The 19,489-nt window shown below is 45.0% G+C and overlaps 1 protein-coding gene across 2 annotated transcripts in view; it reads left to right on the forward strand.

Moving 5' to 3' along the window:
* Positions 1-19,203, forward strand: part of EPS8L2 (EPS8 signaling adaptor L2) — a 61,693-nt gene extending 42,490 nt beyond the window's left edge. For both annotated transcript variants that reach the window (XM_082761528.1, XM_082761529.1), the window contains 13 exons: positions 1,388-1,467; positions 1,970-2,096; positions 2,457-2,545; positions 5,070-5,144; positions 6,183-6,331; positions 6,529-6,655; positions 7,034-7,149; positions 10,080-10,191; positions 11,212-11,319; positions 12,649-12,790; positions 15,323-15,506; positions 16,382-16,514; positions 16,831-19,203. In XM_082761528.1, the coding sequence (XP_082617654.1) occupies positions 1,388-1,467; positions 1,970-2,096; positions 2,457-2,545; positions 5,070-5,144; positions 6,183-6,331; positions 6,529-6,655; positions 7,034-7,149; positions 10,080-10,191; positions 11,212-11,319; positions 12,649-12,790; positions 15,323-15,506; positions 16,382-16,514; positions 16,831-16,902 (1,514 nt within the window). In that variant the 3' untranslated portion in view covers positions 16,903-19,203. The remainder of the gene's footprint in view (positions 1-1,387; positions 1,468-1,969; positions 2,097-2,456; positions 2,546-5,069; positions 5,145-6,182; positions 6,332-6,528; positions 6,656-7,033; positions 7,150-10,079; positions 10,192-11,211; positions 11,320-12,648; positions 12,791-15,322; positions 15,507-16,381; positions 16,515-16,830) is intronic.
* The last annotated feature ends 286 nt before the right edge of the window (positions 19,204-19,489 follow it).

The following is a 19,489-nucleotide window of genomic DNA, read 5'->3' on the forward strand; positions in this document are numbered from 1 at the left end:
AAATCTATAAGCAGGGTACAATAAGAAACTCTGAATACCATTTGAGGAGAGCAAACACTCATTTCCTTGGGCTGAGAACCAAAGCCAAGCAGATGATCCGGCCTCTTGAATGAAGAGCCTATTTTAGGCCCAGCTTTGCATAATGAAAATCAGATTTCTATTTCAGAGCTGGATCATCTCTCAACATCTATATTCTGATGCACAGCAGTCTTCTGTGAAACAGCCACCCTTAACTCTGCCCTTCCCAGTAGGCTTAACATAAAGGTTTAAGTCCATTGCTCCCGCCAGCACAGCTGGGCATTTACTCAGGCAGAATTTCTGGATCTGAGAAAACAGAGCCCGGCACAAAGGCAGGAGTCAGGAGAAAGCTTTGAATGATGCCTGTTTGCTGGGATTGTTTCTCCTTTGAAACATGCCTTACTGCTTTTTCTACAAAACCTGTCAAAATTAATCATCTCATCTTAATGCCTGAAGATGACGTACAATTTCCCCAATCCTCTGCCAAAACTGCCTCCCCAGTTCTCCCACTTGATATATCCTGCTGCCCGAACACCGGCTGTGCTGGCCCGTTCAGAGGCCATTTCACTGAGCTGACACATTATTCTTGTCACAAGAGGCTGCCTGAGCAAGTGCTCACGCTGAAATATTGCTGTCCCATTGAGTGTCTGCCTTCTGGAAGCTGGGAGGTACCTGTGGTTTTTATTTTTGCGAATGTATTTAATAGTGATTAAAAACACTTGAGACATTGCACATGAGTTTGTAGAAAAATGCTGTTTTTTTTTTTTTGCCTGGGCCTGCCTAAATATCAATCATGCATAATTCCTGGTGTGCTGCTTTCTAGCAAGGGGCCATTGCATTCCTCTCCAGGTCCTATTTCTTCTTTCTTGACGGGCAGCTAGCTGAGCTGGCATCCCTGCCACAAGCAAGGCTCCTGCGGGGAGCAGAGGGTTAGAGGAGAGGGTTGGAGTTGCTCTGGCCATGCGTGACATACCCGTGGAGCACTCATCAGTGCAAGGGGCAGCTCCTCGGCAGGTGTAAGGCAGCTTAATGCATCCAAGGCAAAGGAGTCAGTGACTGGCAGCTGCTGGGAGCTGGGCATGCAGGTCTCTGCCTGTACCAGCAGCTGGCTGCTCCTCGCCATTCATCCAGTGCTGCTATCTGAAAAAAGGCAGCATACTGACACACAGGGCTGAGGGCAGCTGCTGTGACCCTTGGAAGGTTTAATCAGCAACTTTGATCACCGTTGTGGTCTTCTGAGGTGCTTTCAGAATAAAGGAATGCACAAACCCAGCCAGGAGCGACCACCCCATGGGTCCCTGTGTTTAACAGAGTCCATTATCAACCTTTGATGGTAAAAATATTTTTCTCTCCCTTTCCTTGTTTGCAGACTATGAACGACGAGGCTCTGCCTCCCAGGACCATGAAGAGTCCCGAATCATCTTAGCACAGAAGATTGAAAAAGAAACGGTTGGTAGCAGAACAGCGCACAGTCGATAGGCAGAAGGGATGGGGGAAAAGAGGAAGGAAGCAAGGGGCTCCTCCTCCACGAGCAGGCATTTTATGCATAGTTTACTCATTGTTAAGCTGATACCTACTGCTTAGAAAGATAAGGGGAGCAAAAGCAAAGCTCCCTCACTGGTTAGATGCAATCTCCTTTGACCTGAGGTAACTGATGATTTTGGAAGGTCTGCTTCTCCCTGGTCCATACTCTACTCTTGGGGTTATTCTCCAGATGGCCATCAGCCAGCGGTCAGTTATTACATTGGCAAGTACAGCACACAGAACGGGCACGGCTTTGTATACGGAAAGTGATGAATCCAGGTTAATTTCATGCCTGGATTCCCCATTCCTGTGCATTCTTCCAGGAAATGGAGTGGGCACAGGTCGAGGCACTCGGGGATTCAGGCTTCCTGGCTGTGTGCAGTTTTGGCTTTTTCCACCTGGGTTCATTGCATTTCTGTCCTCACAGCAAATCCTGAACTGCACTCTGGATGATATCGAAGTGTTTGTTGCCAGGCTTCAGAAGGCTGCAGAGGCATTCAAACAGCTCAATCAAAGGAAGAAAGGGAAGAAGAACAAGAAGAAAGGGCCAGCAGGTACAGTGCAGCAGCTAGAACAAATGGGGAATGTGGGGGCACAGACGCAGGTTGGGATGGAAGCTCAGTTCACACCCTAGCAAGGGCAGGTCAGTGCAGCAGCGCTGCTATGGACCCGACAGCAGATACAACAGTCTGGGAGGTCCTGCTGGTCACTGGGGATCTAGTGTAGAGCACACGGAGCCTTGTGAAGGCTCCAGCACAGAGAAAGACATCTGACTATTCTCAAAGCCTGGATTTTTAATAGTTCTAGTCTCCATACCTATTATTGCTGTGTCTTCTGCATGCCAGCAAGATGAACACCTCTCTGGAAGTGAGCACTCTAATTAAAGTGCCTTTCTCTCCACCTTTTTATAAAAGAGGGCATGCTGACTCTTCGAGCAAGACCCCCGAGCGAGGCTGAGTTCATCGACTGCTTCCAGAAAATCAAACTGGCTTTTAACCTCTTGGTAAGACACGGAGGATATTTTTGTCTTATACATGGGTAGAGCTGTTTCCCATATACTGCTGTACTAAGCATTTAAAGTGAAATTCGTACTGAAAAACACTGTCAAGGGACAAAGGTGTGAATTCCAGATTCCTCTGCCAGAAGCAACCACAAACCAAACACTGCGAGGCTTGTGCAGGTTTCTTGGGCCAAGTTGTTAAACTGAAACTAGAAGCCTAAAGTCCACATCTGAAAAATGCAAGCGCCTTCCTGCTGCCTGTGCAAAAGCCAGCACTGTGGTGCCCACGCAGCACTAGGACCCATTCCACAAACGCTGTGAGTGGAGGTGCAGCTGTGCTGCTGGAAGGAGCCAACTGTTCCTCTCCATCTCCCTGTGCCTCCTTTCTCTCTATGCCAGGCCGAGCAGTTGTGCCCCGGCACATGGCTGAAGAGATCATACACATGAAAACCAACCAATTCCTTTTGGCAATGCTCAGGTCAGACCAGTTCCCTAACCAGGCTCACCCTGCAGCTGCAGAGCACTTGTTCCCGCAGGGAACGGCAGCACAGGAAGGACTGAGCAGCTGGGGCCCTGCAGTGCCAGCAGCTCCCTTCTGATGCAATCCTGGCTTAGAGCACTTGTGAAGTTGTGGGCTTGCAGATTCAAGAACCAGTGTGTGCCCTCTGTGCTGACAGCTGTGCAAAGGCTTATACAAGCGTCTCCACTTGTGATACTCACTTTTGCTTGTGGCCTTTGAAAATCTGCGTAATTTTGTGAGAGCTCTAATCCCTGTTAACCTTCTGAGGCACAAACCAGAACTGTAAATATTAAAAAAGAAAAAAGAAAAAAAAGAAAAAAAAAAGTCTTATCTACTTTAAATTGCTCTCACCTGGTCCTGTCTAAAGAGCAGCAGTGAAGCTGCTCAGCCAGGGTCCTGGCTTGTCTCTGGGTATCCATAGCTGATGCCCCTCATTGTCCCAAGGTTCCTGGATCCTCCACTGTTTCTCCCCTGGAGGAGCTGCACTGGGAGATGTCGAGAAGGGGATGAAAAGCTGGAGCACAGACATGTTCCCAGCTCTGCTTAGTTAAGTGTGTGAGACCAGGAGGGTAATGAGCCAGAAGGAAATTGTCAGCTCTGACCAAACTTGCCCAGTGAACAAGATCCTTCCTGAGACGTTAGTAGTAAGGAAACCACAGAGACTGTAAACAAGCCTAAGGCAGGACACCAAGCTGCAACCTTTTCCTTTAGAAGCGAGCATTCACATATTTTTGCTCGCTCAGGACCAGAACTGAGTAATGGAGGTGGCAGCATTGGCCAGCAACAACTGCTACCACACAAACCGATCAGGCGCCCTGCTAGGGCCATGCCACGCATCCACATCCTGATGCAAAGGCTGCTCTGCAGAGGAAGCTGAGGATTCTCCAAGCATCACGAAATGATTGCTGTTGCATCCCAGCCCTTTCTGATCACTCGCACAGCTGAGATGGATACACTGGGGCTGTGGGGTCAGCCAAACCCTTAGGCATGGCATGCCAGGGTTGGTGTCCCACTGATGCGCGGCCCTGCCAAGCTCAGCATTGCAGCTGCTCCCCCAAGAGCAGCATGGGAGCTAACACATAGGAAATTCAGCCACATGTTCTGGCTATCCCTGCAATCCAGCCTTGGTCCACAAACCCACAAAGAAGAGGTGAGAGGCTGGGGAATCTAAGAAGGCGAGGGAGGAATCAGCGGTGGAGCAGCAGTGTATCTGCCCCGTGCTGTCACCTCCCCTGTGCCTGCATCCTTGCAAAGTGCCACTTCCTTTAGGCACCTCGTTGCCATCAATTATTTCACGCTTTCCGCTCTGCATTAATGCTTAATCACCAGCATTTGAAATGACCAGGCCTCGCATTTCGGCAGGGGAAGGGGGCTGTTTTCCATTGCAGCAATGCCAATAGCACAGGACACAAGATACAGTAGAAAGGAAGCACAACTTGAAGCGGTTTCTCACCTCAGCTCAGTTCCTACAACCAGGTAACCCAAACCATTTGTTCCTTCATTCCAGCAGCAACTCCTCCAAACACCACATGTCCCAGGGGCCAGGGCAGCTCCAGGTGCTGCAGGCAAGACCTTGCTGAAGAAGGCAAAACACTCGCTCTGTTGTATTTGTTCCCAGCAACTAATGATACTTTCAGCTTCGCAAAAGTCAGAAGCAACAGGCCTGGCCCTTCCTCCCTAAGGTTTTTCAAAGTAAACCAAGGTTTTCTGTTTCTGCTCAAAATAGTCAAAGGGACTGACTTTTAATAGAGTAGGTACTCCACCCCATCTGAAAGTAAAGGCTGTTAGAAATGAACACAAAATCAAAATGATAGAAAATTGAATGATTCCTACTCCCCCGTCACTTAGTTTTCTTTCCTGATTTCAAGAACACTGTTAAAAGTTCCCTTTATTTTCAGGCTGTATTATTAACTCTACCAAGTATCAGTCAGCAGCAATCCCTCCATGTCACAGAAGAGGAGCCAAAACCAGGTTAGGATTAAACTGGATTTTCCTTTATCTTTTTAGGCCAAACTGAGAAAGCACATCCAGAACCCAAGCGCTTCAGAGTTGGTGCATTTCCTATTTGGGCCACTGGAACTGGTAAGCCTAACTCATGGGTTTTGCTGTGAATTCACTTTTTATTTCTAATGCTGCTTTTGCACTTATGGGCAGCTAAATTATGCAGAAGAGCCAGCAGCCTGCTCAAAACTGCCCAAAGCTGTCTCAGTAAAGTCCAGAAGCAACAACGTCAGTGTTTCTGGTCTCTGATCTGATACCCAGCTTGAATTAAACACATAAACCCTAGCAAATACAAATCTTTCCACCACATTAATAAAGAATTACTGTGAGCAGTGCAAGCCAACTTCTGGTTCTTGTTGGGAATCTGCCTTCAGGTAAACATGGCTCAGTATTTGCACTAAAAGGAAGATGCGGGAATCCCAGCTTGAAAAAGAAGCCAGAAGTGACACAGAAATACCAAGCAATTTTCCATTTTTTAATGTGGCAGTTTGTGATCCTGTCTCCAACAATGGCTATTTTTTAGATTAAACCCTGCTTTGACTCCAGTAGAAAAATTCCTGTGTTATGCAAAGATTTAGACTGATGTTTCTTGAGACAACTAAACTGATCCAAAAATTAGCTGCTGCCAACAGGAGTCAGGCCATCCCTTGGCATGAAGGGTTGCCCTCTGGCTTTCATTTTATTCCATAGAGAACTTAGCCAAGAATTATTTGCCTTATTTGACTGGTTTTATTTGTTTGTTGTTTGTTTTTAATTAATCTGCTAATCAAATACAGTACAGTGCAAGGATAGAAAGGGGATTCTGAGGGAATACAGCATTCCTTTTAGGTAGCAGCAAACCATTAATTTAGTTCATCTGTGTCGTAAAACCTCACCCTTACATATGAAGGCACAGAGGAGAGCTTTGGAAGTGCGAGTCTGATATGAATTAGTCTGGTTTTAGCGGTACTTGCCATGGAAGGTATATTGGCTTCCTTTGGAGTGGGCAGGGACAGGGACTCCAAATGATCAGAGTGACTGATTTTTCTGTCTTAGATTTCTCTTCTTGTATGTGTGCTGCTATGATATTTGGAACTTTCCCTGCAATATCTCTCATATTTGTGTTTGTCTGTAATCTAGATCGTCAATAGCTGTGCTGGCCCTGAGCTTGCCAGGTCTGTCGTCAGCCCGCTTCTGTCTAAAGATGCCACAGATTTCCTCAGAGGACACCTGACACCAAAAGAAATAAGCCTCTGGGACTCGCTGGGAGAGACATGGACCAGATCCAGGTGAGGACAGAGCTGCTGTCTCACCAGGCTCCCCAAGCTCTTAAGAAAGGCAAAGGGGATGCTTGATTTTATGATCATGTCAGAGGGATGCTCTGATGCCCCTGCCTCTCCCTGACAAGCAGTACTGGATGCTTTCCAACAAACGCTCTTTGTGAGGCTCACCACATATTCCCCATGTTCCCTGCTTCATGTCCTAGAGCTGAATGGCCCCGAGAAGCAAACATTCCCACCTACATCCCCAAATTCCGCAACGGCTGGGAACCACCCATAGAAATCTTCCGCGGAGCTCCCTGGGAAATAGACATCGGACACTTGCAAGAAGAGGTTAGTCTCATGCTCCCAACCATCCTTTCTTCCTTTCACCCTCCATCTCCTCTCCCCTTTTTAGAGTGAGAGGGATCTGCCCAGCCTGCAGCTATTTTCTCTGGCCTCTGGAGCTGGCACCAGGGGAACCCAGCAGCACTGCAGAGAGAGCAAAGCTGTCAGGCACTTCTGGCAGCTTCCTCCAATCCTGGTCTGACTTCTCTGTGCGACCATGGAGTTTGCCGTGGCGTGTAACAAATAGTCACCTCAAAATTCGGTTGGAACTGCTCACTCCAGTTAAATACAGAAAGAAAATAAGGCCAGATTCATCACCTTCCTTTCTCTTTGATGCAGTTTTCCCCTTTCCTGGTAACACTGACACCACGTTTACCTTTCCAGCTATCATCAGCCAACGGATATCCTTACCGTAACTCCTCACTCAAACGCGGCCAGACAGCCGATCAGACACAAGCTGTGGATGCCTTTAAGCAGAATGTAACTCAGCATGTAAATAGGTAAGGTACCAGCACCAAAATGGTGCCTCGGCTCCCCTCGGTAACCTCATAACACCCACTGCACCACATCGTGATACCAGGATGATTTGGCATCCTGGCAGATTGCTCTCTGCCATTATTAATTCAGATTTGTTAACAAGATCAAGAGAACTCCAAGATCAGACAAGCTGTCTGCTTTTAATCATCAGCAGGTCTACGAGAAATGGGTTACATGTGTTTTCCACCATAAGAGGCAAAAATATTGGCTGACTTCATTAGTCTACCAGTTTATTGTTTCAGAACATCAGCCCACCAAAGTGAAATTAAAGAGCATGTGCCTTTGGATTTTTCCTAAGACCTCTGAGTTTCAAACTCTTCCAAAAGGACAAATGAATTCTCTGCCACTCCACATTGCAGCGATTCGACATGGAGTTCTGAATTGCCTTACCCTCTGTCCAAGAACAGGCCCAGATTACACTAATGATCCATGAAATTTTAAAGACTTGATATCCAGACACAGCAAAGCAGTTAACCATGGACTTTTCCAGAGCCAGCACTAGACTGGAAAACAGCTGCAAGACAGACTGTTTGTTTCATGTTTTCATATTTTAATCCAAAAGATTTATGAGCTCTACTGCTATTACAAAAAGCTCAAATTCACAGCAAAATCCTCAAATCCAGTTGTATCAGCAAAACAACTTATTCTTCCCATTTTCCCCAACAAAGTTCCTGGTCGGACATAAAACGGTAGAGATACAGTGTGCTGAGTGGAGACAGAATTACAGAAACAAATTCTCTTCTCCAATTCCATTTTTCTTGGTGATGTTATGAAAAATAAGAAATTAGTTTACATGAGAAATTTAAACCCATCTTAAGTGACTGGTAGATATTTGCATAAGAAATATTTTCATCTGTTAGTCTCAGCAGAGGGAAATGATAAATAGTAGTATCGAGTTCTGGAATACGAATTAGCAGCGTGCCATTTTACCAAGGTGACCCTGAGACACCACCCAGCCTAACTGCAGCATGAGCTCATGGAAGAATAGGAGGATGTCCTTCCTCCTGGAACAGGTGTTTGACCTTTTTACCCACCTTTCAGACTAACAACAGCAACTTTCCCTTGTGTTACATTTAAGAAAAAACAGCAAAGCTAATGGCACTGAGGCAGATACTAAAATGGAGAATGTTCTTCCATGCCTCTTCAGCCCAGAGCGGACTTCAACCAAGTCTGCCCAGTTGTTTGCCAAGATCACAGTCCTGGGACAGCCACACTTCCTGCTGTATTCATGCCGTCTTCTGGGTAGTTTGAACTACTTTTCTAACCGAGAGACCCTATATTAGCAAAAGTACCCATGCATCAGTATTATTAGCTAAACCAGGGCTTTGGGCTGCAGAGAAGCGTCACGAAAGCCCCAAGCAATATTACAATGGCCAGCAAATGTCTCTCGTGTAAAACCTAGGTGCACGCAGAATGCACATTATCCTAGTACTCCTCCAACTGTCCCCTTTTCTCGTGACTCATTTACCTTCTGGAATGCTACAAAAGAAGTAATTTCTACATAACTCAGGCTTTTTGCCCCCCTCCCTGCCTTCAGGCACTGCCACCACTCCCCTTCTTGACAGGTGGATTCACTCTGTCTGAAAGTCTGCTCCAAACGTCTGTAGTGCACGTGGCTGTGAGTAGACCGAGTGCTGTCCCAAATGAAGTGAACTAAAGACAATGCGTGTTATTAAACCACTGAGCCAATGGTTTCAATATTTTCAGGCCACCAAAAGCTACCTAATGAAGACAGCAAAACGAACTAAAACTAAACATAATGGACTTGCTTTTCAAAGTCAGGTTTTACAGATGCCTCAGGGGTAGTCTGCAAACAACAGAGTTTCCACAGATCCTACACCAAACCAAGATCCACAAATCACTGACCAAAACCAAGAACTCAGGAACAGAAAAACATAACACTAAAAAAACATAGTTGCTAGTGGTGCTGGAAGCACTGCCTTCACTGAGTTACACCGACCTTGATATAAACTGCTGTAGCTCCACTGGAGGAGAATCTCACATCCTGTTGGCATGCTCACTGTGGATACGGGCACCTGGGACTCTTCTGCATTGTGCAGCTGGTTGCAAGTCCTAAGCAGAAAGATCCACAGAAGGTGCACTAAAATAGTTCCTGCATACACTTATGCAACTAGACAAGATGGTTTTTCCATACTGCAAATGTTTTTGGAACTAAAAAATAATAGGAGCTCCCATCCTAGCTGGAGAAGAAAAAGATGAGATATGCAAATTTTTCCTAAGCCAGGCAAAACAAAACAAAACAAAACGTAAAACCCCAAACATTTCAGTTTGGACCAAACAAAATCTTGTATTTCAGATCTCCACGTTTGACAATCTAACATATTTATTTCATCTCCCTCTCCAAACGAAAAGCTGGTTTAACACTGAAAGCCATTAATTCTTGTGTCAAAAATTTCCAAGCAAAACACTTGAACACATTCCTCCCCACATCGAGTGTATATTAGATTCAAACTCACTTTTCCTGTGAACCTGTGGAATTCTGTTTCAGTAGCTCAGCACTGCCTGATGAAAAAGCCCACAGATTTCCAGTCAGTTCAACCTGTGCTCATGTTTGACACCCTTCTCCCAACTTTGGTGCTTCCTTCTCCACTGCCCTGGCACAAAGACAGTCATTTCCACTTATCGGGATACGACTGTTTCACAAACATTTTTCACAAGGGGTAGGCTTTGTCAGTCTCCTCAGTCCTTTCTGCAGCAGAAAAGCAATTGACAGGGGAAGAAGCCTTTTCCTCCCACCTGAAAGCAGCAGCCTCAGCATCACCAACGACACCAATGTCACACAACCATCACCACCTGCTTTTTGCCAGTGGCTCTATAATGCCTTAGTTGTTCAATTGGCCTCCATTATCAGTCCTTTTTTTTCCTCCTGCAGGAATTTTGAGGCACAGGGAATGGCCCTGCCGAAGAGATATGCCAAAATCCGCTATGATTTCACTGCGCGAAATGCCAATGAACTCTCAGTGCTTAAGGATGAAGTCCTGGAGGTAAGCGAATGTGCTCAGGAAAGAGGTGGACCCTACTTCCCTTTCTAGGAACAGCAGAGAGATCTCAAGGTACTGCCAAGTGCCAGCTCATTTTTGCTTGGTATTTTCTGAGCAGCAAGAAAGCTTTGTTCAAATCTAGAGCTCACTATGCTTTGTGTCCTTTGCTCAGCTGAAACACGTCAGTAGCATCTTTTCTTAAGTTGGAAGGAGGAAAGAAAATGAGTCATTGTAGTACACTGCTCATGCACTTACCAGGCCTATGCTCATTATCATCTCCCCTTCCTGTCCCCAAAAATGGGAATTCTTTTCTACAAAATAATCCTTTCTCGTAATTTCTCTCTTGCTGCACCACTGGAGAAGGTAGGACACAACTTGGTCTATGCGCTAACCATAATGGACCTCAGATTTGAGGCGAAGACTTCAAAAAGTTCAAACTGTAGCTACCAGCAAAGCTCACCCATTCCAGGGAGATTGCTTACCACAAAGTGATTACTTAAAAATAAATAAATAAATAAATAAATATTTCTGCTTAAAAACAAGCCTGCTGAAAGGAGCAGGGGGACAGGTGCAATAGGAGATATCTCAACAGTGGGTGATCTCGCCATATCATGGTTATGACATGACACATGATCAAGTCATATGATAACCCTCTAGCACCTTTGGCAGGACTTGCTTTTAACTTTATTTTAATTCAAAAAGAGAATGCAAAATCAGTCACTGGAAAAGAAAATTAAAGAAAAAAAAGATGGGGAAACAAGTAAAATAAGTAGGAACTATGAGTTCTTAAGCACCCCGGAGGTGCTCTCCTCTCACCATTAGGGTAGGTTCAGATGCTTTGCAGGATAGGCTTCACTCCTGAATTGCAAATGAGTGCAACAGATCTGTTTGCCAGCTCCTGGCCCCAGTGATGTTATTCTGGCAACTTCACATTAGTGCCTGGTTTCTTTTCACTGTGTACCATTTATATATTCCAGAAATGTGATGTTTTCACTACCAAAATTGTATATTTTTCTGTCTCAGGTATTGGAAGAAAATAAGCAGTGGTGGAAGTTGCTCAACCGGAGCGGGCAGGCTGGTTACGTCCCTTATAACATCCTGGATGAGGTGAAACTGGAAGAGCTCGAACAGGTCTCTACTCAGGTGATATTTATCCCATAGCCAGGTGCAGGGCATAATCAGACCATAACCTTGTAATTAGACCTCCCTGGATTTCTTAGGATACTACGTGTGGGACAGCGTGAACCTTCACAAGTAGATGAGCCGGGGTCCTGCATCTCCTACGATAAAACTCCCACATTTTCCCAACATTTATCCCCCCCTACCCCTGAAAAAAGCCTATTCCTCCTGCCATGCAGCAGCCTTGTGCTTTTCTCCCGCTCCAAGATGCCAAGCACACTGCCTGCTGCCAGTGGCACCTGGTAAGCAGGGGTGTGGGACAGCAGCAGCCTGCTGTGAAGCAAGACCCTCACTCAAAGGGACACCCACCCCAAGCCTAGCACCACGTGTTGTCATCCCAAACCCAGAAAAGGTGACACTGAGGTGTCCCCAAACATCTGCTGGCTATGGTGGCTTGAAATAGTTCCACCTTCTGCCAGTGCCTTCCCCCCAAACCCACGCACTTCTCAACCTCAGGTTTATCGCTTTCTGTTGCGAAACTGCTGGTTTCAGGGCTGTGCTGTGAACAAGATGAAAGAGCTAATGCAGCCATGAAAGCAAATTTTGCCACCAAAATACTGGAGTTTTTTTTTACTGGGGATTATATCAAAAACTGACAGTTCTCTCATCCAGTTCAGTTTGGCAGCAGGACCAAGCTGCTGGAGTGGAGGTAGATGGAAATACCATCTGAGTATTAAGTGAATATAGTTCTCAAGCACTTTGTATTGCAAAAATGTGGAGGTGGAGAGCTCCAAACGCCCTAAGGAAGCATGGAATGGCTTCCCCACTTCAGTATTTCTCAGTTTGGGCAAGACATAAAGTGCCCCAGTAAGCGCCTGGACAAAAGCCTTGCTAGTTTAATCACGAAAATACCAGAAACCTCTTTCCAGACTGCTCCAGGCACTTAGAAATAGTCACACTCAACATCCAGTTACTGATGGGATATATAGCTCCAAATGGGATTTCTGCTTGTTTTCTTTTTGTATTAGAATCTTTCTAAGAACCAGACCTCTCCAGGTGGCGAGCATGACATGCTTCATAGGGGTATAAATGCCTTCATGCCATGTTCAGCGTTTGCTTTGGTTTGTGTTAATTCCCATGAGAGCCCAGAGTCAAACCTGATCCACACAGCAAGCACCTCCTGAGTTCACGTGAGGCTCAGCTGAGGGGTCCCAGATCGCCACAGGGAGGACACAGCAATTTGTCCCTCTCCTTGTTACCATTGGGGGAAGGCAAAAAGTTAAATAAAATAAAAAACAGCAAAGAAAATCTTACACCTTGCTTTTCTTTCTTATCATCTAGGCTAACCAGAGGTACAAAGCAGACATGAACCCCAGAGGCTATGGACCATCCAGCCCAACTCACAAGCTACCGGCCAGCTATGCTGGGGATAAATGGGGAAGTGAAATGTTATCACGCAACTCTCCCCAGGACGCCAAAGAACGTATGTGTCCCACGCTGCGCTCACAGCAGGCTCAGGCAGCCCAAGAGCTTGGCACCGCGGCTTTGTGTTTCAGGACTTAATTCAAAAGTTCCTGTGAACATGTGCTTTTGCATGCTCTCTGTTCTGTTTTCTTTCTCTCTTGACTTTTGCAGTAATTCTATTTACTATTTTTGGTTGCTGTGTGCATGTAGGCAGTGACCTACCCAAACACATGGCCCCTGGCACACGGCTTTGTGCGAGGAGTGGCTGCACCTTTTAGTGATAAGCAGGGGACCGGCAGTGATGTAGAGAGGAAATTCCAATAGTGCAGCAGCCAGCAGAGCAGTCCTGAGGAGCTCAGTGACTCATGCCATGGGCTCCCAGGCAGCCTGAGAAAAGGCAGGCAAAAAGGTGATTTAATATCAGCTTAACCTTCCCCTTCTTCCCAAGGAGAGAGCTTCCTTTCACCCCCAGCATGATTTAAGTGTGTCTAAGTGACCATACGATTCAGGCCAAGCCCTTTCTCTTGCTTCCCTTCCTCTTGTCGCACACGCAGTGCCCACCTGGCATGTTCCTTCACAAGGTTTCAGAGAAATCCCAGCCACCAGATCTGTCAAAACCAGACTCACATCCCTCCCACACCCTGCACAAGCCATAGAGGATCACAGAACATGAGAAATACCAGGAGCCCTGCTCACCTCACTGCCTTCATACGCTTGTAGCAAACCGGCTGCTGGGGGCCACAGCCAGGGTTCATCCTCTTTCACCTTCTGCAGACTCCTGAAAGCAGAAGCCCTTTTGGGACGAGGGAAGACCCCACAACACCAGCATCACAGACACCTATCTATTCATAACACCAAGTTATTCTCCTCACAGTCCTAAAGAGTTTCATGGAAAAAGTGATACTGGATGATGCGTCACTGGAGTTTTATGAGCGTACTGCCAGTTCAAGCTTCCTGCCACTTCTATTTAGCTGCACAGCAAAAGCTGGAGGGCTGAGAATTTAGGTCGGTGAATTACTTATTAGAAGTAGCAGTGAGGACTGAGAAGTGGAGGGAGCAGGACTACAGCTCAAAACCAAGACTCCGGTGATCCCAGGCTTGGCCTTCCACATTGGGTAACAGCAAAGAGACAATAGGAAGGAAAATAAATGGCAACACAGAGGTATAGAAAAATGGGAACCTGTTCTCAAGAACATATAGTCAGGCCTCCCTGACTGCTGCTGTCTCATGTGGTCTGTTTCCCCCACCACCCCACTCTCTGCTGCAAAGTTTGCAGGGCAGTTTCCTTATTTCAGTATTCTGAAGGGAACTAAGTAACTCAAAAACAGGAAGATGGTGATCTAAAGCAAAAACTCCACAGCAGAGCAAGACATCAGGGAGTCAGTCCCTTGTCACCGCTTGGCAGCACCGCCAGATCAGGTGTTTTACACCACTGAGTAAACTTCTGCTAGGTGGTGTGTGTGTGGGGGGGGAGGATTATGTGCTTTGAATGAGGTGTGATGAACAGGATAGGTTAGAAACACGAGAAACAAGAGATCAGTTTGAATATATATATTTATTTATATAAAATAGGTCAAAATATGGGTCCTTACAAGCACCTGCTATAGATACCAGTCATGCAAAATGAACATGTCTTTATTAAAACCTTATCCTATTATCTTACCCAATATAATACACTTTTCCCCCAATAAGTGCTTTTAACCAAGAATTTTCAATGGGTAGCCTAGCTCCTGCTGGCTAAAAGCAAGTGCCTCTGTAGACGTGAGCTCTCCTCTTTCACACCAGACCAATCTCTGCTCAGTTAAGCAAGATTTGGAGATTTGCTTTAAATGAGGCAGTTGAGTCTGCTGGCTGGCACCATGCACTTTCCTCTAGCAATTACACAGCTCTATTAATACTGGGCATAATCAGGGATGGAAATTTCATTTTTCCTAGGAACACTAGCAGTTGATCCAAGACTCTCTGACTAGTCCAATGGACATAGCTGAAGCAGTGAGGTCAAAATCTGAGGCCAAAATCCTGGGGGACAGTTAAACTGTATGAAACTCTTAAGCAGCTTTTTAGATTCAGTGGCTGCTGTGCGGATGATGAGCATCTGGCTGTTGTTTTTGTGATTTTTCCTCTCCATCATTCTGGAGAAAAACTGTAGAAATATAGGTTTCTCCCAGAGAGAAAAGCAAGGTTTCAAAATCCAAATGAAGTTGAAAAGCTTGGGAGGAAAGGCAAGCAAATCCTGCTTCATCAGTCTGCCAGTCTCCAAAACCATGGTGGTATCCCATCTGTTCTTAATTGAAGTTTGAAGATCAAAAATGTCAAATTGGAGCAAACCTATTGCTCTAATTAAGTACTTGAACTTGTTCTTTAGAACTAAAACACAAAAGTAAGCACTTTCCTTTGGTGTGTTTACAAAATTAATAATATTGCTGAGCCACATTCTGATGCTTGTTACAATTTCACTGCAAATATTAATTTAACTGGACTCATGACTGAAGACTTGGTTTCACTCCCACTCTTAACCTTGTGCTCTAAAAGGTTTGCCTTGTTTCCACAGAACTTCTGCATCATATGGACGAAGTGAATGATGAATTGATAAGGAAGATTACAAACAGTAAAATTCAGCCTCCCCACAGGAATTTCAAAGTGGAAAAACCTCAGGAAGTTTTTGTGCCCCTCACCTTCGAATCCAGTGCTGAAGAAGTCAAAGCTTGGCTGGAGGCAAAGTCATTCAGCAAAGGGTAAGATCTGCATCGCTGCCATATGAAATGCTGGTCCTTCATTGAAAAAGAAGTTGGGTAGGCAGCTTGCAACATTTCAGCTGGATTTACTTACAGAGACTGTGTTGCAAACTAGATTTCAATCATATTAAACGTAGGCTATATAACTAGTACATTCAGCACAAATCAAATGCATTTTGTTCCTCTATACTATCAAATACACTGCCTTACGGTACAGCAAGATCTCACAAGTAGCTGCAAATAAAGGAAGGGCCTTGCTCATCCACACAACTGAGACACAGATGCTGTACAACATCCTCCACTGCTGCTCATCTGGCCTCACTTAGCCAGTTCAAAGTACTGAACTTAGAGGAAAAATAATTAACTCCCTAACTAACCCCACAACCTGAAAGGCTCTGAATTGCAAATTCCACATGACTGCCTACCTCTGGAGAAACTGTCCTAAAGTATGGCTGAGGAAGAGACAAATCCTCAACTAGGGCTAGCAAATTGCCCCAGCCACACAGACCAAAACGCTGCATGTGGGCGAGGGTCCCGAGTTACAACTCACGCTCTGTGCAGTGTGCTATGAGAAGCTGGAGGATCACTCCCCAAATGCGATGTGACTGGCATGAAACCACTGCAGTACCCACGGGGCTGGACACACACTGGGTGCTGGGGTGACACTGGTGTCACCCGCTCCTCCCAGCCTGCTGTCAACCCCTCCAAGAGCTCGCATTACCCAACAGCTGCCACATCGCCAGGGCCTTGCATGTGAAAAGGTCCTGGTGCAGGGGCTGTACTTCATCTGCTCTCAGCCCTGTTATCTCTGAATCCTCACCTTTGGCAAGAGGCCATGTGTAACACAACTATCTCCTTGTTTTGTGTCTCCCCAGGACAGTGGAACACCTTGGCATCCTTACTGGAGCTCAGCTTTTCTCCCTGAACAGAGAGGAGCTGAAGAAAGTGTGTGGTGATGAAGGAAACAGAGTGTACAGTAAAATCACGGTGGAGAAAAACCAACTGGAGGTAAGTAGCTTTCTGGATAACTCCCACCCAAATGGATGCCTGTACCAGCAGTGTCAGATGGTGCTTTAAACATGCATTTTAAGACACACAATTAAAAATAATAATAATAAAAATGAACCCAACCCTAAAAATACTGAGAATTCTCTTAAGCAAAACGGCCTCAAATCTGTAAGGCGGATCACCCTGTCTCCACTAAAGACTGCCTTTTTACTGTTGCCTTTGATATTCATTCTACTCTTATGGAATTAGTTAAATATTATAATTTAACCACAGCTTGAAGTCGAAATTCAAACTTGCTGTTTTGTTTCCATTCTAGAAAAACAGAGGGGAGACAGAGCTCCAAGAAATTATGAAGCGTCGCCAGGAGAGGATTGATTCTGCTAATTAAAATCTATCTGCTTTTTTTCAGCTATTAGTCATAGTAGTGCAGAAAAAGGGAACAAAAGCAATGATCCCCAGTCCAGACAAGAGAGAGCAGTGCTCCACACTTAGCAGTGTAATTGCCATCAAAGTGACAATTCCTTGAACACTGTTGATAAGGATAGACATTAAGACCATGTCCCATTGGGAAAGGTGTTTTAATATTGCATGAAGTCTTTTTTTTTATATATATCTATATATTTTATACTGAAATTGTATGTGCATGTGATCAGAGTGGATCAGAACTGACACGGGTCTGAATGTAGGACAATGGCTGGACCCCACAGAGCTTTTAACATATGGCTGCACATGCTTCTGGTCCCCTCGCCAGCACGGCTCGGGGATGGAGGACACGGCACGCTGCACAGAACAAGCCAGCCTGAATGTTTAGAGTCTGGGCTATGGAAATATGTCTTTTCCCTACCTTTTGTTTCCTTCTTGGTGGCAGATATCCCCTGCAGCCCAATAGTAAAGGCTCAGTGGCAGTTCAGTGCCCTTCCTGCCCCCCTCTGCCCTCTGGAATTGCAACATACATTACATAAGTCTGGGCTGCTTCTTTAAATACACGTACCAGTTAGTGCTGCCTTTGAACAGTGGAAATAAGCTTTCATTGCGTAATAAAGAGCAGGATCTGAGTGACAACTGAAGTGATTTTAATCTGCAAATAGGTGAGCTCAGCCTGATCATCCCTGCTTACGCAGAGGCTGGGGCTCAGGGCAGCTGCGCAGCCCTTCACCTTGGCACGAAGCCTGTATCTGAAAGCTGCAGAATTGCCAAAGCCAGGCCTCAGATAAGAAGAAAAGCCCCCACCATTTGCTCCCCACCTAGCCACACCCAAAGCCATTTTCTGGATGTCCAACACTCTGCCTCACCTTCGCATTTTCATTGCAAAGAATAATCTGAGATGCTTCCTAAATAAGAAAACAAAACACAATTGGAATGGCTGTTTTAATATAAAATGAGTAGCCACAAGGAAAAAAAATGCAAAAAAAGTTATCTGATTTAGTAGATGCTGCTGTTCTTCAATTCCTATTTTTCTTAATAATGTTATGTGCATATGTATATATCTTTCTAGTGAAATATCCCCTTACTCTTACAATCTATAAATAGGGATGAGGAAAAATATTCCTGTCCGAGATATAATCAAGTGATTGTGCATCAATATTTTACTCAAAGTTTTAAAAACTCAAGCAAGCATGTAATAGATTTCCTGTCCACAGCACATTTGGCACACTGTATTTAGGTCTACGTTTTACTTACAAACTTGGTAAGAATATACCAAAGCAAACACATCTACAGGAAGTGCTCACAGACCGGGAAGACTTCGCCTTTCTCTCATTCACGTTTACTTTGGCTGAATGGGGATTCAGGCCCAGACTCCACAAAGACTTACACACCTTACATGTGTGCTTTCCTTTATGTGCTGTGAAAGGTCCCCACCTCCTTCACAGAGAACCCCTCGAAAGGCTAGGCATGTACCTAAGTCTTTGTATAATTTGGGCCTGCGCTTGCACATTCAATGAAAAAAAGCTGTGCAGATGCAAAGCAGCAGTGGGGGAACAGGGGTCTAACTCTGAGCATACTGATGCATCTCTCAATTTTGGCTTAGTTCTTCCAACCACGTTTCCAATTGATGATATATTTTCCTTAATAGTTAAATAGCTAATTGTTAGCACCAGCAGAATTAGGGTGCAGGCAGGTAGCTTGAAGAGGAGGATCATCTTTTCAGTCACAATGCTGCTGGCTTGCCACAGTGGCTGGAATTTGCAAAGGGCACTCACCTGGTCAGGGAGGGATGATAAGGACAATTCTCCTGAGAAGCCCTGGCTCCGGATTTGGGTGGAGATGGGAAGCAGGTGTGAATACTGGCAAACTATTGGTGTTATAAGCACAGGAAGCTGAATCGTTTCTAAAATGAAAATAAAAACAAATGGTGAGCTTGGGAATATGATACCTTTCTTGTTTTTGTCTATGAGGTTAAACATAGAATCACATGGAATTATATTTACTTGGGATTTTAATAGAATTGTACACAACAGTTCCGTGAAACTAAGAGCCAGGGGAGCATTTTGTAAAATAAGAGTGTCAGTAAACCTTATAGCAGGTCACTTTAAAAATTTCCACATGACTGAGCTGTGCATCTGTTATATTTGTACCGCCTGCAGATAATGCTATAATGCACTGTACATTAATGTAATTGAACGAAGGATAAAATGATATAACCATGCACTATATAAGATTTATTAAAATAGTTAAGTTATACTTATAACTCCATCTCTGTCTCTTTCTTTTGGATATAAAAGAAAGCAACAGGACTAAAAACTGTTGTTAAGGGTTGGCTTTTATTAATGACTTGTTGCTGTGAGTCTGCTCAGATACACAGCAGAATATCTGAAACAGCACGTTTCCTTTCTTTTCTTGGGAACTGCCATTCAAAGAAAGGGTGTTATGGCCTTGATAATCATTCACGTCTAAAAATAGTGCTAGGTAAAAATTCCACATATGATAACAATCAAACAGTGGGAAAGTTACCAGCTGAATCCAAAACATCCCCT

The sequence above is a fragment of the Aythya marila genome (genome assembly GCF_965140915.1).
Source record: "Aythya marila genome assembly, chromosome: 5".
Classification (NCBI taxonomy): domain Eukaryota; kingdom Metazoa; phylum Chordata; class Aves; order Anseriformes; family Anatidae; genus Aythya; species Aythya marila.